Genomic DNA, 27979 nt, shown 5'->3' with positions numbered 1-27979 from the left:
TATTGACTCACTCTGTGTCATCCACCTTGAGTCCCAGAGAGAAAAGAAGGCTATAAACGATGTACATCAAAGGGTCAAGTCAGTCTCAAGTGATCTCCAAGGTTTGCCAACCTCCTGGTGGCACCTGGAGATCTCCCTTTATTACAACTGATTTCCAGGCCACCAAGATCAGTTCCCCTGGAGAAAATGACTGCTTTAGAGGGTGGATTCCATAGTGTTATATCCGCTGAAGCCCCTCCCCTCTCCAAACCCCGCCCTCCCCAGGCTCCACCCCCAAACCTTCCAACTCTGCTCTGGCAATTCTATTAATCCCTTTCTCCAGTTCTATAACACTCAATGACCTAGTTTCCCATGTGCCCTGGCTCGCGAAAGCCGACGCAGGAATAAAACCCTGCACCTCCTCTTTTATTGCCCTGCTACACTTTGGCCCTCCCTGCATCCGCTGCGCCACCCGCCCTTTCCCCTCTCTTCCCCACAAATCCTCTCAAAATCCGCGCTCCGGGTTTTCCCTTCTGTTCCCCTCTCCCGGGTTTCCCCCTCCCGCTCGATCCTCGCTCCGCGTTTTCTTCCTCGCCTCCGATCCGGGGCTTTGCGCCTGCTCTGCGTCCCCTTCTCCGGGGTGGCCGCGCGCAGGGAGGGAGCGGGAGGCTCGGGCGGGCAGGGCCGAACAGAGTCGAGCTTTGCCGAAGGCAGGCGGCGCGAGGAGGGACCTCCCTTCCCCCACACGCCCCCCCCCCTCCTCTCACCTCACCTCAGGCGACGGCAGCTGAGGAGAATGGCGGCGGCGGCGGCTGCGGCGGGGTTGTTGGCGGCCGTCGGGCCAGGCCCTTAGCCAGCGGCGGCGGCGGCTCCATGGAGGGAAACGGCGTCGATGGCTGAGAGGCGCGCCCGGCACCGGCCGGAACCGGAGGGTAAGTCCGGCCGAGGCGGGCTCCGCGTGTGTGTGGGGGAGGGGGTAGTCGTGGTGGTGCTGCCCGGGCTGGGCTCCTCATGGCGGGCGGCTGGAGCCTGTCAGGCCGAGGGGACCGCGGAGAGTCCCTGTGAGGGAGGGAGCCGCTTCCCCCCCCCAGGACCTGCGGGAGGGGGAGGAGGAGGGGCTGCTTCCCCCGCCCCTTCCCAAAAGATCGTGGTCTTTGGCTTCCCCTCCCCCAACCCCCCCCCCCCCCGCGCCCCTTCTGCGGTTGAGGCAGGTAAGTGGGTTCCCACGCGCGCACAAAAGCCCCGGGCCGTTGCCAGGATTTCATGTTTGGTGGGGCCCGCAGCAGCAGCAGCATTTTTTGTTTTTTTTTTTGGGATGGGCCACCCAGTTTGGCCCTGAACACTTTCTCTGCTTTTCAAGTAAAGCAACAGCTCCACATTTGTCTAACTCAGTAAACCTTCCAGGGGGATCCAGCTGCAAGTAGGTTTCCTCTCCACACCCCCCCCCCCGCCAATCTAAAGCCCCTACACTTGTTCAGAGTGGCGGCAAGTGGCAGTGAGCAAAGGGGGCAGATTGGGGGTTTCTTCCCCCCCACTCCATGTGCCCCTACAGCAGCAATGCTGCACTTGTTCAGAGTGGTGGCAAGTGGCAGTGAGCAAAGGGGGCAGATTGGGGGTTTCTTCCCCCCCACTCCATGTGCCCCTACAGCAGCAATGCTGCACTTGTTCAGAGTGGTGGCAAGTGGCAGTGAGCAAAGGGGGCAGATTGGGGGTTTCTTCCCCCTTCTCCATGTGCCAATCTAAAGCTCCTACAGCAGCAATGCTGCACTTGTTGAGAGTGGCGGCAAGTGGCAGTGAGCAAAGGGGGCAGATTGGGGGTTCCTTCCCCCCCCCCTCCATGTGCCAATCTAAAGCCCCTACAGCAGCAGTGCTGCACTTGTTCAGAGTGGCAGTGAGCAAAGGGGGGCAGATTGGGGGTTTCTTCCCCCCCCTCCATGTGCCAATCTAAAGCCCCTACAGCAGCAATGCTGCACTTGTTCAGAGTGGCGGCAAGTGGCAGTGAGCAAAGGGGGCAGATTGGAGGCCCTCCAATGGAGGGGCCGTACAGATGGAAGAGGAGGTTGAATGGAGTGGCCTGGGCCCCACTGTAGCTATGGGCCTGCGTGCCATGCTTGCCCGGATTCTCCTTACAGCCGCTGCTGCCAGGCATGCGAGGGCCCCTCTGGAGGGGGAGAGAGAAGGGCTGCATGCCAGCGATTGTTTCTCTCTGCATGGCTGCCTCTCTCCTAACAGGACATGGGAACGTGCGTACACTGTACACACAATGCAGGATGACACTGGGTTGCCTGGGGTTGCCCTTGGGCCCGTGGAATGCAGGGTCGTCTGGAGGCGGGGGTGGCTGGTTGGGGGAAAGGTAGCCCATACACCTGCGAGCCTGGCTGCCTGGTAGAGCACCTGTTTTGGCACCCAGAAGGGTTAGTCTCCAGCCCAAAGGGTCGGGGAGTCATAGAATTATGGAGATGTTGAAAGGGGCCATGCAGGCCATCTAATCCACCCCCTGCTCAATGCAGAATCAGACTATAGCATCCCTGACAAGTGTTTGTCCAGCCATTGCTTGAAGACTGCCAGTGACGGGGGAGCTTGATGGGAGGTTAGCCAGAGCAGATGAGACTGACCTAGAAGGACCAAAGGGCTGATTTAGTAGAAGACAGCTTCAGGGGGGTTGTTGCCACAGTGTAGCTCTGCAGTAGAGCCCCTTTGGATTCAATCCCCGGCATCTCCAGTTGAAAGAGTAAATGATGGGCAAAGACTGCTGCCTGAAATCCTTGTTCATTGGTAGAGCATCTAGTTGGGCTGCAGGCTGCAGGTGGTAGGGCACAGCTTTACCTGAGAGACCCTGGAGAGATGTTACCCATTGGAGTAGGCAGTGCTGACCTTGATTGACCCAGGGTCTGGCTAGGTAGAAGGCAGCTTCCTGTTTGTGCAAGACTTTCGCAAAGGGGCAGCTTAAGTTCATGTTGTGGATTTACACAGAGGTGCTAATGCTGTGGTTCACACTTTTTAATGTCCATTTTATTTGAGTGCTTTTAAAAATCCCCCTTTTCATTCAAAAAGCTAAGGGAGGATATGTGGTTCTTTGTTAATCTTCGCTTCAACCTTGAGAAGCAAGTAAGATTGGGAGAGAATGACTGGCCCAAGGTCACTCAGTAAAGTCTTAAGGCAAGCAGGGATTTGCACCCCAAATCCTAGTCCAGCCACTGGAATTCTGAGAGGTCCCAGGCAGAGGAGTCTTTCTGGGTTCCCCCCTCTTGCATCACATCACTCAGATCCAAACCCAAACGTCACCTGAAAATTAATAATATGAGTTATATATTCATATAATAATATATGTTAATAGGAAATGATACTTTAGACTTTGTGGAAGTTATGTAAAACCTATGACTATAATGCAAATAATACACTGGGTGTTAGCCACTTCTTGCTATGTTTGATTGACCTGCTGAAATTCTTACTAGATTGTACCACCCTGTATTGTGAGTTTAAAAAGAGTTTAAAAAACACATGAGTTGTCTAGCTCAAGAGGGCTGTAAGGGTGATTTGGCCCCCCAGAATTTTGTCCCTCCCACAGCATCTATGGCTTGGTTTTTTTAATGCTTGAGGAATAATTTCTTGTGTGTATCATTGCCTGGTTGGATTCTGGTTTGTGTGTATCATTGCTTGTTTTGGGCTCTGGTTCCTTTCCTTGGGCACTGTACATAGTGACTGTTGTGACTTTGACACATGTTGGAACTGTTGCCTTGGGGTTAATGTGATGTGTAAATTTGAGCATAGGAATCAACTTCATTGCAAAGTATTGTATTTCCAATGATGTGCTTGAGATAAAAGTCTGTGATGATGCTTTCACATGTGCATACCACCATTTGATTATACTGTCATCTGCTGATGTGCGTGTGTACCTGAACCTGTCTAAAGTCTGTTCATCTAGCCAGATGTTGTAGGTAGGGAGGATATCTGTCAAGTTGTGGTAGGTACTGTTTCCATGTGGATACTAGTTGTTCAGGTTGCTTCTGTTCAGTGACTGATATCATAAGCATGCCTTACTCAGCATGGGAGATGAAAGTAGGTATGTGTATACATAACCTGTATGCTACTGGAAGTCTGATTAGTAATCTTGGACATTGGACAAGTTGGCCATACTCCTGTGGAATGAAATGCTTCTGATTTCGATATCTATATGAACTGTATAAAATCACAAGCACTGTCCTCAATGAGTTAACCTTATTACATAAATCATGCATAAATGAAACCGAAAACACGGCCTTCAAACCCATGTGTGTTTTCGGGTTTTCTGCTGCTTCATATCATATCAGCCTTGCTTCTTCTTCATCTGAAGACTGCCTACTTCCAGAATAGAAGAGGACAGATCTGTGCATGTTCTAGTGCAAATATGAATCTGCATTCTACAGCAGTGCCCTGTATGGTGAGATGAGAAAGCTGCTTATCAGTATCTATAAGAAGAAATGTACAGGCAGGTTGAAATGTTCTGGGGTATTTTCCCTGGATGCTCTTGAGTTTTGTCCTTATGGTGCATTAACATTTGCCAATGTCTGTATTTGAGATTTATACTTTTTGGAATGATTACTATGCACAAATGCATTCATTCCAAATTCTCTTCCTTAGAGTAGTAGCTATATTATGTTAGAAACATTTCTTAAACCTGATTTATATTTTGTGTGCTGTGCTAAGGATTTTCCGAACCTGTGCACATTGTGCTCACAGCCTTTAGCTGCCACAATATATAGTGAAAGAGTAACCATGATGATCTTCAACAAGGCCTGTGCTCTCAAGTTGTACATATGAAATTGCTGGCCAGATCTTTATATTGCTCATTTGAGTTGTATGTGGTTTTGACTGTGTATATAAGAACCTGTTCCCTCCCTACTGGTAATCTAGGCAGCCATATCACATCATGTAAAATCAGCTGCTTAATACCTTTTATTAGAACCTATCGCATTGCTTTGTGACAAACTTTCAGGTTCCCTTGAAAGAGTGTACTTCTTTGACCATGCCCTTGAAAAAGCTTTCTCAGATGCTTGTTTCTTTTCTTTTCTTTGTGTATCAGCTCCTTCATCATTATTAGTGTATACCAAAAATATTTGTTAAAGTTTTTGAGGTTGTAGTATTGAATGGTGTCTGTTCCTCAACATCTTACACCTGGTTTTAACCAGCATGCCCAGAGCTCATATCAGACACACTAGCCTTTTAATTTCCAGGATTGCTTTTGGAATTTTATTGAAAAAAGAAAATAAAAATTTCATTAGCTGTTGTCTAAGCCTCTAATTTAGAGAAAGATGTTACGGGTTACATGTTGGTGTCAAAACTTCATAAATTTTATGTTTGAGCTCTGAGATTTTGAGTAAATATAACCCATGTTAATTTGGGACATGGTTTGGTTGGTGTCACAGGCTGATATTTTGAAGGTGTAAAGCTTGAAAATGCATCCATGTTTCTCTGTGGTCATTTATCTGGTGTTTGGAATCTATTGCCATGTGCTTCTGTGTCAGCAGTCACCAGGCGGCCATGTTGAGAATGTTTCTTGTCACTTTTCATGTTGTGCTTATGTAGCCTTAAACCTGTGTATAATTGGGATAAAGCTGGGTCTCTTAATACTGTGTCATGGGCATGTTTGATAGATTCTTTCTTGACCTTGGGAGTAACAGCAGCAAAAGCAAGCTGCCTGGCTGGATACTGAAAGGTCTCTTGTAAACATTGACCAGTTTCGCACTAGACCTTTAATCCTTGTTTAACTCTGTCCCCAAACTGACATTCTACACTAGAATCAGAGAAACCAGCTCTATGATTTTAGTGTAGAATATCACCTTGCGGACAGGGCTAAACCAGGATTAAAAGCCTAGTGCAAAATTGGTCATTGTCTTTTTTAGGGTTTTAGATGAGTTGCTGTTGGAAGTGATGAACAGTGTATTTCTTTTAAGGTCCCCATCTGATGTCATAAGCAGTTTGGGGCTTATCACATGAATACCCAGTAAAGACGAAGGCTGGCTTTCCCGGGACCCATGCAGAAGCAGGTGATAGTTTGAGTTGGATCTGTTTCCTGTACTCATTGAAGAACAATAGTAGTATGCTCAAATGCAGGCTTCTAATTTGAGTTCTCATTTGGCAGGGGTGGTGGTACAGGGGTCTGGGGTTGAAGTCAGGTGACTGCTTGGATGTAGTGGAGGATGCTTTGTTGGAAACCTTTTGGAACACAGGGAGCCATGTAACTTTTCTTCTTCTCCTTTCTCCATTATTGTCCGCACATTGTGGAAAGGTACTTTTCGTGTCTTGGCAGTTCACTGAAGGACCGGGCCAGATGTTTTCTGAGCTCTTCTTGAATTCCTCTTAGGATCAGAAGTGACCACAGAAGTGCCCCAAGGCTTGACACATGCACTTTAATCTCTTGTAGTTTACCAAAGAATGGTTTTTAAAATTATAATAATGAACAGAACTGACTGCTGTTGGACAAGATTTGCTAATGTGTTTTCACATGCTTAGGACAGTCTGTTCTCAAGTATTACCTTGATAGAAGTTGCACAGAGAAAGTTGTTTAATTTGCAAATAATATTTTTCAAGTGGAACTTTTGTTGGGTGTCTGTTAGGGTCTATTATGGAGCTTCTGAAATAAGCACGATATATGTATATATATGCGTGTGTGTATAATATTATACACTATATATATATATATATATATATGTGTGTGTGTGTGTGTATATATATATGTATAAAATAATGTATGTATGTGTATATATATATGGCACATGTTGGTGGGGCCAATATAAGTTGGTGGCCTTGTGTCAGCAGATTAAAAAAAAACAAACAAAATTTTCAGGCCACGAAGGAGGTTCTAGGTGTTGGTGTTAAGACTAAAAGAAAAGGCACCTGGGTGTGGGAATTGTGGGGCTGAAAGATCACTTGAAAATCACCTGCCTTTCCCCTGGCCGCCTTCTTTAGGAGCAACACTTTGGCTTTTCTCTGTGTGTTTTGTAGTTGGGTTGTCAGCATTTCTCTCATGAAGAGAAGAGGAAGGTTCATCGGGAAACAATCCATCCTTGCAGTCAGTGTTGATTCGTACTAGGAAGTGTGACTGGATTTTAGGGCAATGTTTGTTCTGGAGGGCATTGCCTGCCAACTGCTTTTTCCTCTGACGGTTGTGAAGGGATGGGCTGAGAGTTGTTGAAGGAAGGAAGGGAGATCCCAGAAGGTTTAGCAGACAGGTTTTTTTTGTGTATCTAAAAAAACTGTGCAGTTAAAAGACCCAGTCAGCTTTGTGGGTTATGTTTTGGCTGGTCTTGTACTTGAGGTTTAGGATTGGTGAGCTGAACAGCTATTGCCTTTTCCAGTAACTTCAGTTAAAATTCTTGAATGCATGAAGATTTTCCTTTGACATGGAGAAAGTGCATAGTGATATAAATAAATAAAGTGAAATCTACGAAAATAAATAAAAAGGCGGCGTTCCTCAAGAAAAATCAGAAACTGAAAAGTGCAAATGGAAGTATAAATATACATTTTAATTTTAACCTAAATACCTCTAAACATTTTTAACTTAGTCAGCTTCAATAGTAGCCATTTAAAAGTGTGAAGCTTGTTTGACCCCTTTTAGAAATCTACCTTTGGAACTGGTGGGAGTATCACTTGGACATAACCTAATGTGGCGCACTGCCGCAAGGTGGGCAGATATGAGTCACAGTTTATTTTTTCTTGGATTAAAATTTCTGCTATTCTGAAGGTCTGTTTCAGTGTCTCTTTCTTTACATTTGGCAACCAGTACCAGTTTTAGGACAGTGTTTTAGGGTGACAAGTTTTGGACAGTGTTGCGTGAATAAAATTTGTATTCCTCCTTTCGGGATTAGCTTGTACAATGATGCGTATGTATTTAATTTAGGTGATATTATTTGAGTGCAGTATTTGGACTTCAGCAGCATTTGGAGATTTTGACTGGGATGGGAAAAATAAGGGTTTGGGGGTGGGGGAGATGTTAGCTAGACACAGGTCTTCTGGAGACCTTCTAGTCAGCTTAAGGTTCCCACTTTCTTTCTGATACATGGTGGACTTGTGGACTACAAATAGGGAAGGATGAAAGAATGCATTCACAAAAATAATGAAGGATGCAATCTAAGATATGGATTAGGTATCTAGTGCAACATTTGCTAACGCAGAGATCCCTTCTTTTCCGTGTTTCTTATTAACCTTCATGAACTTTATCTGTCTTCAAAATGTATGCGGGTTTGGAAGCCTGTTAACATTTCACTTGCAGACCTTACGTGAATGTGCTGTGAATAATACGTTTCATCCTAAATCCCCTGGAAGAGGCTGGTCATGAATATGCTTTGACTTGCAGTGATGACTTCAGCTGTCTTTGCTTGCTGTTTAAACCTGGAGTAATTCTAGTGCAGCCTATGATTGTTCTTGAAAACCTGTGTGTTCACAGGAATAGTAGCAACAACAAAAAATCTCTGTCTAATTCCCAACATGGCCTTTCTGTGTGGATATCTAAATCTGCTGATCATGGAGAAAAGATTTTTCTGCACACTTGGAGCACTCCCAAGCTGTGCAGAAAAATCTGAAAACTGAAAGGAATACATTGGAGGCTTTAAATCGCCCCCCAAGTAAAAAGTGTTGTCTGCACATGCGCAGACAGTGCAACTTACTTGACTGTCTTCAGACTTCCCCAAGCTGGCGAGGCTGGGAACAACAAGGCCATGTCTACCTATGCCAGCGAGAATGCAAGGGCGGCTACTGGAGCTGTGTTTTAAGTTGCCGCAGCAGGAGCCTTCCCAGGAACCAGCCTTCCTTCCCTTGGTGCGACCCAGTGGGGGGCTGGGCCTTCACCTGGCAAGGGAAGAAGGTGCCTCAGTCAAGCTGGGCCATCCTCCAAGCTGCAATGGCACTCCCCCATCCCCTCACCTGGCAGCCTGAGGCAAAGTGGCGCTCCTCTGGCTCTCCCTGCCACCTCCTTCCTTGCTATGGGCTGAGATGCAAGCCTTGCCACCACTGCTGCTGGGCCTGCTTTTCCAGGTGCTCAGTGAGCCGCTGCTGGGGGGGAGGTGGGCCTGGTTGAATTGGCAGGAGGGGAGAGAAGGGGAATGCCTCTAGGAGTGGAAGTTTCCTGCAGGTCTCCCCTTGTAACTCTCTGGTCATCTTCAAATTCAAGCTAATGTTTAATTTTAATACAAAGTTTGCTTGTAGATGACCTTCTAATAGGATTTGGTTTTATTTTATTCTGCAGTGTCTCTCATGCAAGGAAGCATTTTGAGCTGGCCCTTTATGGTAGGGAAAGGAGATGCATGTTTGGTTTTGAGTGTCACCGTGAATCTCTAATGGCCCCGAATCAGAATTCTATACTGTCTTATTTTGCTCTGTTGTGACGAGGCAGCTCTGCCACTTTTGAATTTTTCATTTTAGATAAACAGAATCCCTATTAATATTCCCAGGCCCCTATTAGCTATGCTGGTTTTCTGACAACAGTGCAGATAAAAACCTAACCGACAGCAACAGATTTAACCTGTACAACAGCAAAAGCCCCTTTTGAATAATTCATCCTTCCTTTCTCTTTTCCCCCCTCAGATCACCAGGGACACACTTCCCATGGATCATTTAGATGAGTGAGAATCCTTCTGTTGTTGCAAGTGGTCAAATAGTACAGGTGGAATTCCCTGCTGATAGAGGTGTTTTGGCAGTATAAACTTCCTCCTGGTGATAACTGCGAAAGCAAGAGGCAGGTTAGTCACACTGGGGCGGGGGCAGGGTATTACTGGTATACATAACTGCACATTTGATGATGTAGAATTATTCTGTGAGAGAGCGCGTGCAGCAGGGTGCTATGGGCACCTGTTGAAGATGGCATGCATACCCAAAAGGGGATGCTGAAGATGCTTTCCTGCTGCCTGTTTTCCAGAAAAACTGAGCATACTCGGTCAACAAGAACAAGAGCCTTTCCCATTTCTCCCAGCACAGCTAGCAGTTTTTAGCCCTTTGTGCAACACAAGAGGATGTCCCTGATCTCTACATGGGTATATTTATGCGAGTAAGCACCTGGTTCTGTTTGCAGTATTTATAACGATGATGCTGTTCCACAGATGTTACGGTTGCTGTCAGCAACAGCATATGAGTACAGCTGTTGAGCTCCTTTCTTTTCCATTTTTACAAAAGCAAACATACGTGGATATTAAAAGCTTCTTTTGTCCTTTAATTGCAGAACCACCAATTTAGGTTTTTTTGTCCCCTACTCTTTAAATGTTAATAGTTCTGTGTTGCCTTCTTTTAAAATGTACATGTTGCATTTTACAATTTGAGGTTTTTTTTTGGGGGGGGGAAGTATTTCAAAGTTCGTTATGGTCCTGTGACCCTACTTAGACATCTTGATTTAGAAGCACTTCTAGGGGAGAGAGCAACTCTTGATGGGTTGGAAGAAGGGCAGAGGAGCACATGAATCTGGAGCCTGTATCTTAAGTAAGGGGAGGTAATTGTGCCACTCTGCTCATCAAGGATATGTTTTCCCCCCTCAGCCATACAAATAAGCTACCATGTTTGATAAACGAGGAAGGTGTGAAGCAGCCATGTAGTCTTTTAAGCCAGTTGAGAGAGAACTGCATGATCCCTGCCTCTAGACATTGTTGAGTCCAGATTAGAGAGTTGTTCAGTGCTGCATGGTAGGGCAGATCTGCTGCTCCGGGGCGAAAGTGGTAACGTAAGCCATTCCATCCCAGCATCCAGGCATGCACATGGCAGCAGAAGAAAAATGGCAAAGGGCAGGTAAGCGTTTTGCTGTGGCATACAAAACCCCATCTAGTTTCAGCATGCCTCACTTAATTAGTTATTGAACGAGCAGAGCTCAGGCCATTATCCAATAAAGCAACAAACCCTTCGGATTCAGAGTTTGGTCATTTTGTGGGTGTGTGTCTGCTGAAGGCGGTGAGCCTTCCAGAGCTGTCCCATTTGTGATCTCCCCCAGGAGACCTTCGGTCAGGCCTCTCCACTGTCCAACGGCAGTGACACCCAGGAAGAAGTGAACAAGCCAAGCCTGTAAAGCAGACAGCCTGCAGTGACCTGTTTGAAAAGCCAGGCTGTGAGGTCAGTACAGAGGTCACTCCCCAGGCAGTCTGGGGCTCTCCTTCTACAGCTGCCTGCACTGAACTTACTCTCTGCTGTCTGCTGGCTTTGGTTATTGGCGTTGCCCACATGGCTGATTTGGATTGATTCATTCATTTAGCTTGCCTTTGCCAAGGGTGCTTTGAAGTTGGACTTGTTAAAAAAAAAAAAAGCTGTTCCCCGTAATAATTGCTTTTCCCTGGGTGCTCATTGGTGTGGAACAGGCATATAGCTTCAAATCCTACAACTGCACAAGTTGCCACCCAGAATACTAAAATTACAGTTAGCTGAGATAATTTCCAGCAGCTTCTTTCTCTCCCCCCACTCCCGCTCCCCTTTTTACTTCAGCCATGGGAGATGACATAAATCATGAAGCAAGTCCTACGTCTTAAAGCCCGGATGGTCACAATACATTTTGTAGAGCAGCTTTCCCAAGAAGCTAGATAGCAGAGGCTTGCTAAATCGCATCCAGTCTAGGATTTACAGGAGCAGGATTTATTGAAGATTATGAGTACTTTTGGGGATGGGCTTCATAATTCTGTGCTCATGGAATGCTTTGAGCCACAATAATAATTAGAATGCAGATAGGTCCAGGATGAACTTTTCATATGTTTCCAGATAGTAACCTGTGAGTACTGCTATCTTGTACAGCACAGCTAATGTTACCCTGGGGTTTGCATTTTGTGATGGATATAGCATGACTGCCAACAACTTGGCTACAGCTTTGAGTCCTCATCTTGGAGGCTGCTTCTCTGGCCTTCCACAGATAAGGGCTGTGCTACCCCTGTTCACTTATGCTTTGCACACTGGGTAGTCTGAGTGTGTTTTAGTGTATGGCCTGAATGGCCAAGCTCTAAGCCCTTCCTTGCTTGCACGCAGAGCAGTTGTGGTTATGGATCATATTGCTTAATGTTCTAAGAAAAGGTGCAGTGAAAGCTATTTATGCTATCAAGATTCCTGACAGAGATGTCTGCTGTGCAGCCCTTCATTGTAATGCTGAGTTGGCATTGCGCTCTTGGCACTGGTATTTGCCACTTAGAAAAAGGGGCAGACATGCAAGTCACATCAGACCCAGTCACGGATTGGTTCCTTTTTGCCTGGCGTATGAACTAAAAACTGGATTATTTTTGGAAGAGCAGGATAACTTCCTAGATTTCACATTCTGTGCAATTTAGCGAGGGGGGGGGGGCGGATTGGATCAATTCCGTTCCATCTGCGCACGGCCCAGCTGTCGTCAAGCACTTATTGAAGTGGCAGGGGATTGGGAAGATGAAGCTCTTAACCGTGCAATGCAAAGTGCTGACTGGCATCTTTTGTTCGAAAGAGCTCAGGCAGTGGGATTACAGAGTTAAACCAATTTGAAAGAGGCATATTCCTCAGCAGACTTGACTTGGCAAATGAAGCCACCCAGAAGATCAATAGACATCTCATGGACAATATATATGGGGTATCAACAACGTCAGCTATTTTCAGTTTCTTCCCATCTGCCTCAGCTGTTCGTCTTTGTACAGGGTTAGTAGAATTTTATTTTTAAAAAGGTTTCCTACCAAGACTCTTGAGGTACCGTAAGTCATGGAAGAGTGAGGGTCATCCTGAGCAAGTTTCAGAACTTATTGAAAAATATGGCAGTACTGTTGGTGAACGTCACTGCGTTGCTGTATCACACAGCTCTGTATTTTTTGGTATTCATGACAATCCTTGATACATCATGGCATTCACTTTGGAGGTTACTACAATATTTAATGCAAATATTCTATCTATCGTTCTTGTTTCCCCTTCATAGGATTTTTTTTTTGCCATGGTGTTTATTTTGTATTAGCTACAGTGATGTGTAATCATAATTGTATTGTCCCGTAGGAGCTTGCTGAATGACATTGGGCCAGTCACACTCTCTCAGCCTAACCTGTCTCACAGGGTTGTTGTGAGGATAAAATGGAGCAGAGAAGAATGCTGTAAGCTGCTTTGGGCCCCCATATTAGGGTTGCCAGCCTCCAGGTGGGGCCTGGAGATTTCCTGCTTTTACAACTGATACACAGCTTGCAGAGATCAACTCCCCTGGAGAAAATGGCTGCCTTGAAGGCATTGTATCTTGCCGAGGCCTCTTCCCTCCCTCCCCTCCCCTCCCAGATCCACCCCCAAAATCTCCAGGTATTTTCCAACACAGACCTGGCAACCCCATTGAGGGATACAAATTAATTAAAATTTGCTTTAAATTCTGGTGAATGTAGACTTGAGTAATCTCAGATTGTTAAGCATCATTTAACTTAGTTTTGTCACAAACTAAGTTGTGCAAGCACCAAATGCAATATAAGAAAGATTAAATATATATGTCACATATATATTTAGAGACCTAGTTGTAGAGAAATCCAGAGTGGAACTGTTCTATAATCTCTGATGGGCAACATTTTTTTAAAAAAAGGAAATAAATTGCATATAAAGCTTGAAGTTGATGGCAGAGTTAAGAGAGAATGAGCTGTGGAATAAAGGAGTGGGAAGAGGAACGTGTTTCTGCCTTTCAGCTTGTAATGCCAAGATTGGACTCCCTCAAGGACAGCTGATTGGATGGAGCGTTACCATGCTCATGGAGTTCATTTAGATAATGAGAAGAAGAGGGAGAATGATTACAGCTAGAAGTGTCATACAGTTTAATAGAGATCCGTTTGTATGGAGTATTCCGTTTTGATTGTGTATGTTCATAAGGGCTAAATTCAGATTTCAGCAACTACAGAACAGAGCCTGGTTACTGATGTTTAAAAACATACGTGCCATTTCTCCAGAGACTTGCCGAAGGCAGCATGCAAAGTAAAACAATGCAACAAACCATAAGAACTACAGCAAGCAAATGATCAATAACAAAACATAACAAACCAAGCATGTCCATAAAACCAGCACCAAATGCCAGCCTAAAAACCTATAAGTCATAAAACAGCCCTCAGGCTACAAGCAGACCATAAAAACACCCGTGAAACCCCTTGAGTTAAAAGCTTGGGACCAAAAGGAGTGGAAGGTAGGCACCAGGGAAGCTTCAAGGGCTAGAGCAGTCCAAGGACAATATGCTGTCACGGGGTGGGGGGGTGGAAATCTCTGGTTGCCATCTACCTTTCTTCTGCAGGTCAGAGCAAAGAGAGGAAGGCTTGCAGGGAGGGTTTTAACTGATGAGCAGGAAAGTATGGAAGGAAGGGAGTTAGGCACCTCACTCCCAAGCAATTCTAGGGTGTTAAAAGGTAAGCACCAGCATTAGCATGGAGGAACACAGAAACCTCCCGTAGGAGTCTTGATGGGAGACCTGTTCAGCTGAACAGAAAGGTTAGAAGAAAGTGAGGTAGTTCTCTACAGTGATGAAACAAGGATGTTTAAAAGAGTAGAGAAGGGAAGAGTCACTTAAGTTTAAGAAAAATATAGGCACAAGCAAGGCTGGAAACATTCCATGTTTCCGTTTGCAAACAGTGTGATTCCAATGAGTAGAAATTTTATGTTATTTTATTTTGTTAGGACTGTTGCATAACAGTGTTGCTGACACTGAAAAATGTAATGCTGCTTGTTGGCTGGCTAGGTTTTGAAATATTTTTTCCAGGCACAAGCGCCAGAACACTTAGGCATATATTGGCGATTAATAAATTTGAATGAGGGGGCGGGGGGAGATGGTGGTGGTATAAAGTGGTGTTAGGTCACAGTTGATTTATGAAAATTCTGTAGAGTTTTCAAAGCAAGAGATGTTTGGGAGGGTTTGCTGTTGCCTACCTCTGCATTGTGACGCTGGTATTCAGTGGAGGTCTGCCATCCATATACTGGGTAGGCCAACCGTGCTTAGCTTCCAAGTTCTGATGAGATCTGGCTAGCCTGGGTTATCCAGATCAGAGCACTTCTAGTTTTTCAGATGATTTTAAAATACCTTTTCTGAATTTAACTGGTGCTTTCAACTATTTGCAGTGGTATGTGGATACAAACAAATGTTTTTCATTAGCAGTAGTTATGAAGTTACAACTTTTACCTATTATTAAAAATGTTTGCTAGGTGGGTTTTTTTTAATAGATCGCTAAAATATGAAAAGAAGCATAGAAATTAGCTAAGAAACAAACTCCTCTAAGTTTTTTTAAAAAGCAATGGGTACTGTAAAATATTTTCTGCTCATTTTATGTTTGCCTTTTTGAGATGTTAATTGTCCTGTGGGTGAAAAGCAGTGTCCTCATGTAATGACCTTCATCTGTAGATTATCAGTGGTCTGGATGCAGCCCGTGAGACTTCTCAGTTCTAGGGTACAGCCTTCTGAACCTGAAGATTTCCACTAAGAATTTTCTCTCCTGTGATTACACAGCATGCTGGGACCTGTAGTCTTTGTTTGGTGTGCTTCCATATTGAAGGCGATAGCTGGCTCTGTTTTGTTCCAGCTGTGTAGCCATTGTTTCCTGCATAAGTTCCGGTCCTCTCTTAGCTGGGCAGACTTTACCCAAGGTCTGTTTCATTTATTAGACCAGAAGAAAAATAACAGATAAGTCCTGGTAACCTCTTGCCCAGTTCTGCTTTTAGATATTCAGCCATTTGTTTGTAAGCCTGGCTGCATATTGCAGCATTTCAGGCTCTATGCCTTGAGAAGATCTTCCCTATTTGGATGGTGAGAAAAACGGGAGGATCTGCTAGGGTAAGGAGAAGCAGAGATTTCCCACCCCCATGGACAATCCCTTGAAATGAAAGCAGGGAGTTAGGAAGCTCCTTTGTGCTGACTTCTCCTCCCGTCTCCTCTTCTGGCTGCCAGCTGGCTTTCATTCAACATTGTTTTCATCACTGGAGAGAGGGAGAGAGCTACAAAAAGACATGGGAGTAGCTTTTTTTTTTTTTTTAATCCAAGCTAAACAAAGCAGCTGGAGAGAGCCCTGCTCTGTAGTGCGAAGAGCTAAGAGCGCTGCAGTTTTCTCTGCAAAGCAAGATGCATCCCCCTGAGTTTCTTTAGTCGTAAAAGGAAACAAAAAAGGATCCTGTATAGAGGAAAGCTGTGGGCTGGCTGCCAGGAAAAGAAGGCGGGAGGAGCAGCTGCTCGTGTTTCCATGCCGGCCTCTGGAAAAAAAAAGGGCTCTAAAGGGACTGAATGGGGTTAAACAGAGCTCACAAACAGCAGTCCTGCGCTTCTTCTAGGCAGGGGTCTGCTCTGTGCCGTGGACATTGCTGCTCCGAGCTTGTTCTGTTCTGCTCCAGTTGTTGTGATTGTTCCTGACTTATCTTCCCAAGGGCTGCTCGGAGCCAGAGGGCACGCTTGCGGTCTCGGACTGATCCCAGTAAAGCCAAGCGGTTATCAGAAATCCTTTCAGCTTTGCCATGCTGCAGAGCAGCCGTTGCCTAGCTAGAGCAGACCGCCTAGTTCGGGAGATTTTTCCACTGCTCCTCAGCACAGGCATTCCTGAAAGTTAATCAGGGTGAAAATTGCAGTCAGTCATGTCTGGAAGCAACCAGAGACTAATCCCAGAGCTCTGCCGATCTGAACGCACGGGTAGGAGACATTCTGTTTATATGCTGCCTAAACTGCCAGTGGAATCGATTCACCTTTGAGTGTCAAATCATTCTTGATTAGGTTTTCTCTGCGTTGCGTTTCACTGCAAAAGGTCAAAAGTAATGCAGGCTGTTGTGGTTAGGCTTGGAGCAGCAGGCGTGTGTCAAGGCACAAAGAGCCCTGGCTTCTTGGCTGCAAGCTGATCTGCTTGCCAGGGCTTTTTAAAGCACTGCCTGATGAGATTTGTTAGTGGTATTTTGATAGGGGCTGCTAGTTCAAAGTGAACTTTCAGATGCGGTCTCTAATGAGGGGCTCCTTCTCAGAACATAGACATGGTTTATAGAGGTTGTAGCCCTTAATGGAGCTGGATGATTTATGTCTGGCACTGCATGTGTGTAGCGTTCCCAAGTGAGAAGCTGTCTTCTTCCTTCAGTATTTCTGTTCCAGGATTTCTCTTAGAAATTCCTCATTGGCTGCTCTCCAGCTAGACAAGTGAATGCATGTGCTTTTGGTTGTATAATGGGTGGATTCTGTGTGGCAGGGTAGAAGTGGAGAAAGATCTTTGCCCTTGGATTGGGTTTTCCTGACATGTGATTTTAATACTGTCCTGGTTTCCAGGTGCCTTTACTTCTCCACTCTAGTGTATGGTTCAGAAGGGCAGCATGCCAAGAACTTGAGGACTGAATAGGTTGTTTCAACTGTTTATCGAAGTTTCCCATGTGGGGACCTGGTTTGAATTTACTGCGTGTCCCAGCATGCTGTGCTCAGTTTGTTATAATTTTTAACAGAACTGCGCGCTGGGACTTGTAGTATACAAAAGTTGAACTCTTGAATTTACTAGGAAGGTGACTGCATGTACGGTTTGTGTCACTCTTAGGTCACCATACTGACTCATACAGCTGGGCCCTGGTGTAAAGCAAATATTGTAAAGAAATGTAAATCACAATTGGGTAGGATTTATTTGTGAATTATTTGTTTTGTACATTGAATGTTGTTTTCTTGCCTGTGGAGTCTGATGTCCCTCTTTAGTTGTAGAACATAACAAGAGATTTTTGGAATCAGATCAGTGGTCCATCTAGTCTGGTATCCTGTTTCACAGCAGCCAGCCAGTTGCTTGGAGTGCCAAAGAAACAGAGCAGAGGCTGAGGCCCTCCCCTGTGCTGTATCCCAGCGCTATTATGCAGAAGTTTTCTGCCTTTGTATATGGAGGCACCATTTAGTCACCATGGCTTGTAGCCATGGGAACTTTATTTGAGTAGAAAGATAGTCTAGAAATGTTTTGCATTTTACAGTAGTCAAACAGTCCTCCATCTTGCTTGCAACATACCTTTAGGTTAAGAGAAGAGAAGAGAGAAGAGATTGGATTTATACCCCACCCTTCACTCGGAGTCTCAGAGCAGTTTACAGTCTCCTTCCCTTCCTCTTCCCACAACAAATACCCTGTGAGGTAGGTGAGGCTGAGAGAGCTCTTTCAAGATCTGCTTTTGAGAGAAAAGTTCTGAGAGAACTGTGACTGCCCCAAGGTCACCAGCTGGCTACATGTGGAGGAGGAGTGTGGAATCAAACCTGGCTCTCTAGATTAGAGTCCACCACTCTTAACTATAACATCAAACTGGCTACACCAAAGAGAGATTGATATCGTGGATTTATGTCTTGATGTTTATGTGAATTGCTTTGTTGCCATATTTAACAGTGTGGGAGAACAGAGAGATAAATGGTAGCAAAGGACGAAAGTGAGTAAATTTCATTATATGTTACAGGCATGGAGAATTGGGGAGTTAAATAGGGATGAAACTTGAGTTGAGAAATGCATGCATTTCAAAACGAGCAGCATTGCAAGCAGCTTATGACTAGCTCTTGGTGATATTTATGGCTGAGAGCATCTTATTTATATACACCCATACAAGCAGTTGCTGGAGAATTATAGCAGAAATTTAAAAGCAACACTGGTGGGGCAGTTCTGCTGGCTCTATAGGTTAGAGTTGGCCACTTGACCAACTCTTGTCAAAGATGGTTCAAGTATATTTAGAAAGCATTTGCAGTCCTAAACAGAGTTACACCCTAAGCCAATTGACTGTGTCCTTAGAAGGGGGTGTGGCTCTGGTGAGGGTTGCACTGTAACTTCATTAGAATAACAGAAGCAAATGACACTTTAGGCATGAGCAGGTTTTTATATAAACATGAATAACAAATACAAGCTTATTTACTGTGTTACTGGGAAATTACAAAGGGTAATTATTGTAACAGTGCTTGGAGGCCCAGGTTTGAATCACCATTCTGCTATGAAGCTTGCTGGGTGACCTTGGGCTAGTTGTGATTCTCAGCTGAACCTATCACAGGATTGTTATGATAAAATGGAGAAGGGGTAAAACATTGTGAGCCCATTTGGGTCCCCACTGGAAAGAGAAATAAGATATAAATCTTCTTTCCCCTTGGATTTTACGCTGATATACTGTAATAAGGCTATAACTTCAACAACATGTAATGCAGCAATAGCAACTATTGTGGGAGGAGTGTCATGTTTTTATTTAAGACAGTCATGCTAAGATGGGAGTCTGCCTGTTTTTCCTGTTTGAAAATGTCTGCAATTAAGGTAGATGGCCAGTTGCTATGGTGCTAGGTTTGCTCCAGATGATTGCACTGCTAAGGACTAGCAGCTCTCTCTCTTGCTCTTGCTAACAGGTGGCACCGTAATGAAATAACAAAAACAGGTACGGCTGCCACCTACACAGCAGCCTTCTTGGCATCATGGGACAATAAAATAGATGAACAATTGGCAATACTTGATCGCTGTGGCAGACCAGCATGCAGAGTTGCCTGTAGAAGATAGTGTAGTTGTGTCTTCTCCTGCTAGATTGTATCTGCATAGTTTTCCACCGGGTTGCTGAACACATGGCATCACAAGTGGTTCATGCACTCAAAAGGCAGCCTTGTGTGTCTCCTTCAGAAGCATCCAGTAACTCATGGGACCTGTGAAGCTGCCTTATCCTAAGTAAATATCATTGTTTGATCAGTTAATATTACCTACTCTGATTGGTGGTGGCTCTCTAGGGTTTCAGGCTGAGGTTTTCACATCAACTACTATTGCCTGACTGGGGGTTGAACATGGAACCCTTCTGCATGTGAGGCCAATGTTCTGCCACAGACAACACATGGAAAAATGCTCTGTTTGAAGGTGTGCATGGAGACCTAGCGTAGAAGAAACCTTCAAAGCCATGGCCCAGAGTGGAGCCAGCTGAGCAGGAGAGGGAAGGACTATACTGGTTTCTGTGGGGCAGCTTTATGTGCTTCTCTATGCATCTGGAACCCTTGGGATTCTGCCTTTTACTTTATTACAGTTTAACCTTTGGTACTTGGTACTGTTAGTAGGTTGGGCTGGTTTGTACCTGTTGAAGTGAGCGTGGGAGGGCACCACTTAAATGCAGCCTGCCTCCTTAATTTGTATGAAGAAAAGCTGAGAGACTTTCAGTTTAAGTATTCAGATTAAGATGTTACCATATTAGATAATTTAAGTACACGTTTCTGTTATCAAACTGGTTGGTGACCTAGACTATAATTTTCAGGTGGTTTAGGTTAAGGAATTCAAACCCTGGTTTAAAGAGTATAATTGTATATTGCACCTTTGTTTATAAATAAGACACAGTCGTGAAAGTAGTTATTAAACCTCTGATAAATACCAACTTGGACTTTGATTGCAAAATGTTGGTTCCCCCCCCCCCCGTTGAATTTGTATGCATTTGTTTGGCAGGAAAGTTTTTCTGCCCCCCCTCCCCCAAAATTAGTTTTGTAAATTCATGAATGCTGGTATCTGTGTGCTCAAGCATGGCTGAAAGCCTGTATTTCAGCATCTGTGAAACACCACACCTCCAGACAACTACAGAACCAACTCTTTAATCCTGCTTTATAGCAAAGACCAAAGTCCAGGCTTTGGAAAGCCAAAGGGAATTAACAGCCGTTATTCAGAATGACTTGCAGTTATGCTACAATAGTTCCTCACAGGGCTCATTTCCTTTTGTCAATATGGAACATTGCCTTCTGGAACTAGAATATTTCATAGGTTTCTCAAACGTATCAAAGGAGGGAGCTAGTGACTACCCTAAACCCTTGTTAAAGTGTTCACAGAATATTTAACAGTAGTTATTAGTATGCTGATGAGGACGAGCTTGGCCTATATCTGAGCATTGACCAGCAAAAACTAGAGTCTCTTTGTATATGGCAAAATTGTACTGTTGTCCTCTACAGTCCCTGTCTTGTTCCCTTCAGGAAAAATGAATTTTGTGAGGTTGCTGAAGCTCTCATAACCTGTGTGCTCAGGTTTACTTTGTTTGCCTCTGATATCCTTCCTGGTTGTAATCGTGACAAAGAGAAATAAGTTATCAGTCATTATATGGCTCTGATCTTCCTCCATACTAGTCCGTGTAAGGAGGGGAGGTTGCTCATGACAGTATCTCTTAACAAGTCAGGCAGCCAAATCTTTCCAGGGCAAGTAGGTAGCACTAAGCTGCTATGGTTAATGCTGGGAGGGGAAGAGACTGCAGCTTTTGAAATCTGTTACCAACTCTGCAGCTGCATGTCACCTCCTGATTTTTGCACTTTCTCTGCCAGTAAGATGAGAAGTCGTGTATTTTATTTCCTGCTCACCTGCCAAGCCCTTGGCTCACAGATTCAGAATCTTCATAATGACCTGTGAGGATGGGTGGAGGGAGGGATTGTTAGCAACACATAGCGGGCGGAGGTGTCTGTAGGGAATGGATGGGAAAAAAGAGTCTGGCCACTGCAGTCCACCGCGTGAATGAATCCCCAGCATTTTACAGCGTTCCTATCTCTGGATACACACACTGCTGTTTGTCTTTTGGGTTTGCAAAAGGAAAGATTTCCTTAAGGGAAAAGACGGGCAAAAGGAAAGATTTCTGTAAGGGAAAAGACAGAGGGCTGCTAGCTTTTAGCGCTTCCCATCAATAAGACGATGACACAGATCATCTGCCTCCAGTGCTCCACAGGGAGAAGCAGAGGACAGTAACACTTATAGAGGAGCCACAGCTGGAGGGGCGGCAGTGGGTTTGTCAGTAGAAGCTGGCTGCAGCCACCCTTGGCTGGGGCTTGGCTGGCTAAGGGGAATGCTGTTTCATGTGCTAATTACCTCTTGTAAATGTAATTGCCACATACTTATCTTGTGAGGTGACTTTGACTTGCTACTTCATAGCCTCCAGGGAAATCTCCAGCATATAAGAGGGTTCATGAAGATCATGTTTTTGGTCTCTTAATAATCGGCGGAGGATAGTGCAGTGGGAGCAGCTCTCCTCCATTACTGCTGATGTGTTTTGGTCTTTAGATGCAGCCCATGTGTGCATCTCTGCTTCGTTCTTTTTACTTTGCTTGCCGACAGACTGTACATGCCAGTTTGGGTTTCTCTTGACTAGTCAGCCTGGAGGTGGAAATAATTGTACTTCTGTGTGTGTAGTTTGAATTTGAACTTTGGCATTGTGGTTTAATCATGGAAAGAATTTTGGTGTTCAGAATGGTGCTGAGCTCAGATACATCTGCAGAGTTACCACTGCTCCCTGCTTGTGGCCACGTTTAACCACAAGGCATTGGAACGTAGGCCCTGCGATGTTGGTAAATGCCGTATGGGTGCAAGCCTGTGAAGCAAACAAGTATGTGTTCAGCTGATCTGTATGCATCCTTCTGAGTCCTGAAGGCACAAGATAAAACAATCATGTTGAAGTTAGGTAGGTCCAGGTGTAGTCAGTGCCTGGGTTGGAGACTGCTTGGAACTCCTCAAGGGTGTGTACCACCTCGAGTTCTACAGGAGAATGGTGGGGTATAAATAAATAATGTTTGTGCATTCCATTCTTGTCATGGATTTCCGCATAACCATGGTGTAATCTATGTTCTTGCTTTTCCTTTCAGCAACGATGCTGTCGCCTGGCCGCACCATGATCATTGGAGGTTTGAGAACATAGCTGAAGCTGCTACTTCATACCCCAAAAGGCTGAGGGAGCAGAAAAGAGCCTTGAACCTTGAGGTGGGTCGTTAACTCTAAGATGTCCTTGAGCAGTGGAGCTTCCGGAGGGAAAGGAGTAGATGCGAACCCAGTCGAGACATATGACAGTGGGGATGAATGGGACATTGGAGTAGGTAATCTGATCATTGACCTGGACGCGGATTTGGAGAAGGACCAGCAGAAATTGGAAATGTCGGGCTCCAAGGAAGTGGGGCTTCCAGCGCCAAATGCTGTGGCCACTCTGCCAGAGAACATCAAGTTTGTGACCCCGGTGCCGGGTCCACAGAGCAAGGAAGGCAAATCCAAATCCAAGCGGAGCAAAAGTGGCAAGGACAGTGGCAAAGCCGCCCCGGGATCCTCTCTGTTCACTGCAAGTGAAGGGACCAGCGGCAAGAAAGAGGTTCAGGGGCGCCCTGGGGATGGTGTGAACTCTGGTGGCCTGGCGGCCGCTGTTGGCCCAAAGGGCTCAGAGAAATCGGCCAAGGCTTCTCGCAGCGTGGCCAGTTCAAAGAAAGACAAGGAGGGTGGTTCGTCCAAGAGTAAGAAGGAAAGGACTGAGGGTGCAGGTGCTCCAGCAGAAAAGGAGCCTGGTGTACTTCAGCCTCTTGCCTTGGCTGTCAGGGTTGGACAGTATGACGGGGGCCAAGGATCAGAGCCCGCTGCCGAGCAGCTTGGGAGTATAGCTATTGACACGGGATCTGCACTCAACCCTTTGGGAGTTAAATCAGAGCTGGAAGATGGCGACAGCGAGTGCCGGCAGCTCAAGAAGGTGAAATCGGAGAAGGTAAGACTGGGCTGGCACTTGGGCCTGGTTCGGGTGGTGCTGGGAGATTACCCCCCCCCCCCCCCCTTGCCCATTGTGCCTTGTTGCACCTTGGCAGATGCATTGCTGCATAACCTATGATTGGTTTGGTTGCTGACTGGGAGTAGAAGTTGCAGTTTCACTGGGACTAGGTTGGTGGGTGCACCAGTGTTAGAAGGACTGGCGGAAAAGAACATTTTCAGACAGAGTCTGATGCTTGAATCTCCTATGGAAGATGGCTGGAAGGTGGTGTTGATTTTTATCTTTTTGAGAACCATGCCCTGTTTGGGACTTTGGCCTCTCAGCAGCAGGTTGACCTGGAATACATCATATATAAGACACAACATCTGGCATTACAGTTTTCTGTTGTGTGTAGGGCTGACAACCTTCAGGTGGTGCCTGAAGATCTCTTGAGGTTACAACTGATCCCCAGGCAACAGATCAGTTCACAAGGAGAAATTTGGAAGGTGGACTGAATCGCATTCTAGCCTCCTGAAGTCTCTCCCATCCCCAAACTGCTCTCCTCTGGCTCCACCCCCAAAATCTCCAGGTATTTCCCAATCTGGAGCTGGCAGTCCTAATTCTATACCATAATGCCTGGGTCCTTGTTCATCAGTCTGATGAGCAACATTTTTTTTTACTGTTTTGTTTTGGTGTCGATACCATATCCCTTACATTTTTCTGTCTCTCTCTCAGTGTGTCTCCTTTGAAGGCATGCTTAGTAGCTGCCAAATAGTACCTCATAGTTTGGACTTCAGGTAAGGATAATTTTTTAACGTTAAAACCTGTATTTAACCCACACAGGATGACTCTCATAACACATGCACGTAGAGAACCTGTGGTTGGCCAGGTTCCCACAGTATGCATATATCCAAAAACAGACATGAGTGTTTGAAACATGTCTCTGTGTGCATATGTACTTTGTTACATGGAGGTTTATATATGTATAGGAAACTTGGCTTGTGTGAAGCAGCCCTTAGAAGCATTTCCTCTTCATTAAAAAAACAACAACACGGCATTCTTTTTGATGCTGTGCAAATAAGATTTGGTACACTAAAGCCCTTTTGATTAACCGGTCTAGACGTCTTACATGATATTCCTTTTATTTTTATGGCTAATGTCTAATTTGACTCTTGGGGCTTTTGTTTTAGTTGGGTTTACCAGGTGTTTTTTGGTTTTTTTAAAGCAGAAGGGGAAGACATTTTCCTTATTCCATATCCAGTAAGTTTGGTCATGCTGCTACTGCCCTGGGAAAATGCAGTGGAACAGTGGTCCAGCTTGCACTTGTTCTGGTTTAGCTGTACTGTGCCAACAGAGTGCTGGGCAACAGCTGGAGGAACTGGCCTGCAGCTGAGCATAACAGGAAACAAATAAGAGATCTCATTGCTGGAATCTCTCCAAGATCTGGGGGAGCACCTAGGGACAGCTGGAGTTGATCTGATGAAGTCCAAAACTCCCTGGAACTTTTGTCTGCTTAAAGAAGAGCCTGGTAACTGATGGGAACGCAGCCCCAAATCTCCTTCTGCTTTTATGCTACTTCTGAGAACTAAAAAATTCTGCTCTTGCTTCTGTCATTTGCAACCTGCTACTTGCTCTCCATATTGATGTGTGACTTCCCTGTCACATTTGTTGTAGGGTTTCTATGCATTGTAGGACCGTAGGGATATTTGTCTGCTTTGTGACAGCAGCTTGTCATCCTATTTGGTGGTTTGGAGGATATTGAATCCCTTTGGCTGAGAAAAAAAACCCAGAAGGCGTGAGCAGATAAAGCAGCTTGGTTGACATCACAGTGTCAAACCAGGCTCCACTGCATCTTTCCAGCACACCTGTGATACAGCACCTGTTCATACTCAAGTGCTTGTAATGAGGTATATAATGAAAGAGATTGACGTATTATGCGTCTCAGAACTTTAGCAGTGTTTTGTTAAAATATTTTTGTCCTTGTAACATATTACAGTTGCTTGTTGTTGCTCATCTTTCTTGTCCATGAATCTTCTATTAATACTGTTGAAGGAACTGTTCTCTGAAATAAGGAACAGGTGCCATGCTAGACATATCCTTCTCGACAGGTGAGCACTGATGGGACTAGGAGAATGTCAACACCCTCCCCCCCTGTTATGGTCTCACAGTGGTTTCTCTATTTTGGAGTTTTTCAGGTTGTAACTGCAGGTGTGACCACTGATGATGGATGTTCGAACTAAACACTGTCATTGGGTCAGATCTCTAGTGCTGATGATGCTCTTACCAGGTTTATTGCTGTTACTTCCAGGATCAAAGTATAAATGGATGTGCCCTGGAGACAGATGAGTAAATGCCTCTTCTGACCTTTGCAAAGGATTCATTGGCTCATATGAAACAAGGAAGCCTCATTCTGGAGATACAAACTAAAACTAAAAAGTACTGTAACCCTTGGTTGCCAGTGTGGCAAGAAAGTGACATGCATCTGCATACTTCACACAGAATGGAAAATACACAACTTGATCGTTATGGTATGTGGAGTGGAATCTGGCAGGGTTTTTGAATGTTTGCTTTCGCTTTACGAAGGGGACTTGAAGCCTTGCTTATGCTTTTAGAATGCAGTTCAGTTTTTCTCTGAAGCACTGTCAAGGTTCATCAGATGGATTCTGAAGGCAAGAGAAGCTTGCAAAATAGAGATGCATTCCTGTTCAAGTGTGCAGAGTTTAATAATGGTAATCTCTGCATTTCCAGGGTACTTGTCTGTTAGAATGCATAAGGGAATCTATTTGTCCTCTTTGGTTTTCATTCTGTGGACAGTGACATTTTGGGCTGTGTTAAATTTAAGTGGGTAATCTACCTAGCATTGTATATAGAAGGGGGCTGTGACAGTGTTAAGGGTGTCTGAAAGAAGAGGTTCTTCCTCGAACCAGTCTTAAAATTGTTTCCTGTCAGATGTCTTTGCATTTCTTTGCATTTGCTTTCAAGTAGATCATCCATTACTTGCAGAAACAGGAGCTGGGGTGTTCTCTCTCTCCTTTCTCTGACCAGCCAGCCAGCATGTACAGATAAAAATAGCCCTCACAAATGAGCAATATGTGGCATCTAGATTCTGGACCCTGATCCAGTTTCTGGAGCTTAATAGTGATTAGCTGGGCCTAATTAAACATGGCACCCAGTTATCTTTTATAGTGAGGCAACTGTACAGTAATGGAACTTTGAAGAACGGAAGCAGCAATATGTGGAAAATATGATATCTGCAAGAACTGGAAAATGGCTGCTTCCTTAGCAAAAGATCCTAGACCTTTTCAAGTGTTCTTGGCAAAATCCTGGCTCAGATGAAAACCTGCTGTCATCTAACCTATAACATCTAGTGATCAGCACCAGCTATCACGGTGCCATGAAAAGAATGAGGAAAAGGGCAGCAAAAGCAAACCTGTCATACGAAAACACTGGCTGGAGAAATATTGTATTAAAAAGCTGCTCAGGTCACAAGGTGACCTCATTTGTCCTGGACGCCATTTGCCCTCATTTGTCCTGGACGCCATTCACCTGAAGGGTTGGGGAACATGGTTCCTGAAAGAATGGTGCAAACAGAAGACACTGCTGAGAGGGAAGCGTAGTTCACATATGGGTTTGCATCAAGAGAGTCAGACTTGGTATCAGCCTTGCTCTGTATTTCCTTTGATTGTTGTCTCAGGCATGATTTTTCTGAGGGGATCTGGCAGATTTAGAGAACAGAAAGAGGTTTGAAATGAGAAATCTAATGGATTATGGTCCTTTCAGAAAAGCAAATGGAACAAAGTACCTGAGCTGGGTGGGGACAGACAGATGGTTGACTTCTTTCATGTTGCTGTATAAAGCACATTGATTCCAGTGGACTTGGAAGGGTGTAACTTTGCTTAGGAAAAAGTAGTGGGGGGTTGAGGTGTCAGCCCATTCACTTTTTTTGCTTTGATTTTGGGTTCGTGTGCTTCGGTGTAAGAAGGTCCTTAGGAAATGGGCTGCAATATTGACATGGAGAAAGCAGGGAAGAGTCTACCCATTGTTACTCTCTGGAGACTAAGAATAGCAAGAGCATGATGGCATTTCAAAATCTATATGTATAGCACTGGCTACAGACATTTAAACTGTGGAGCAAACTAATTGGCTAGATGAAAAAGGAAACCATGTAGGTACTATTAATGATCTACTTTGTACAGGATTCTCTAGCCAGAATAGGACCTTGTATTGGCCCCTGTTGGTACATATATTTCCCCAGCAAGGTACAACTGGATTGTCATCTTCAACAACAGATGGATTTATGTCCAACTGTAGTGTTGGGTATTTTAGAAGAAGAAAAGATATTAAGATTTATACCCCGCCCTTCACTGAGTCTCAGAGCAGCTTATAATCACCTTCCCTTCCTCTCCCCACATCAGACACCCGGTGAGGTAGGTGGGGCTGAGAGAGCTCTGAGAGAACTGCTGTTGAAAGACAGCTCTGTGAGAAATGTCGCTGACCCAGGGTCACCCAGCAGCTGCATATGGAGGAGTGGGGAATCAAACCCTGGTTCTCCCAGATTAGAGTTCCTGCTCTTAACCACTACACCAGACGGACTTTTAGTATTTGTGTGTGTGTACTTCTGTGCTTGGAAGGCATGGTGACTTCTGGCAACCCCTAGTGGGGCCTA

The 27979-nt window shown here is 45.0% G+C and overlaps 1 protein-coding gene across 3 annotated transcripts in view; it reads left to right on the top strand.

Annotated features, from left to right (window-relative positions):
• Positions 1–779: 779 nt before the first annotated feature.
• ZNF609 (zinc finger protein 609) overlaps positions 780–27979 on the top strand; it is a 120504-nt gene continuing 93304 nt past the window's right edge. For 2 of the 3 annotated variants that reach the window (XM_060260382.1, XM_060260380.1), the window contains exons 1-2: positions 780–911; positions 22457–23334. In XM_060260382.1, coding sequence (XP_060116365.1) covers positions 22591–23334 — 744 coding nt within the window. In that variant the 5' untranslated portion in view covers positions 780–911; positions 22457–22590. Of the gene's footprint in view, positions 912–9900; positions 10001–22456; positions 23335–27979 lie in introns of those variants that run through there. The other variant, XM_060260381.1, reaches the window with a different exon arrangement.

The sequence above is a fragment of the Heteronotia binoei genome, chromosome 19, assembly GCF_032191835.1.
Source record: "Heteronotia binoei isolate CCM8104 ecotype False Entrance Well chromosome 19, APGP_CSIRO_Hbin_v1, whole genome shotgun sequence".
In the NCBI taxonomy this organism is placed as follows: domain Eukaryota; kingdom Metazoa; phylum Chordata; class Lepidosauria; order Squamata; family Gekkonidae; genus Heteronotia; species Heteronotia binoei.
This window is presented reverse-complemented; position numbering and strand designations above follow the sequence as displayed.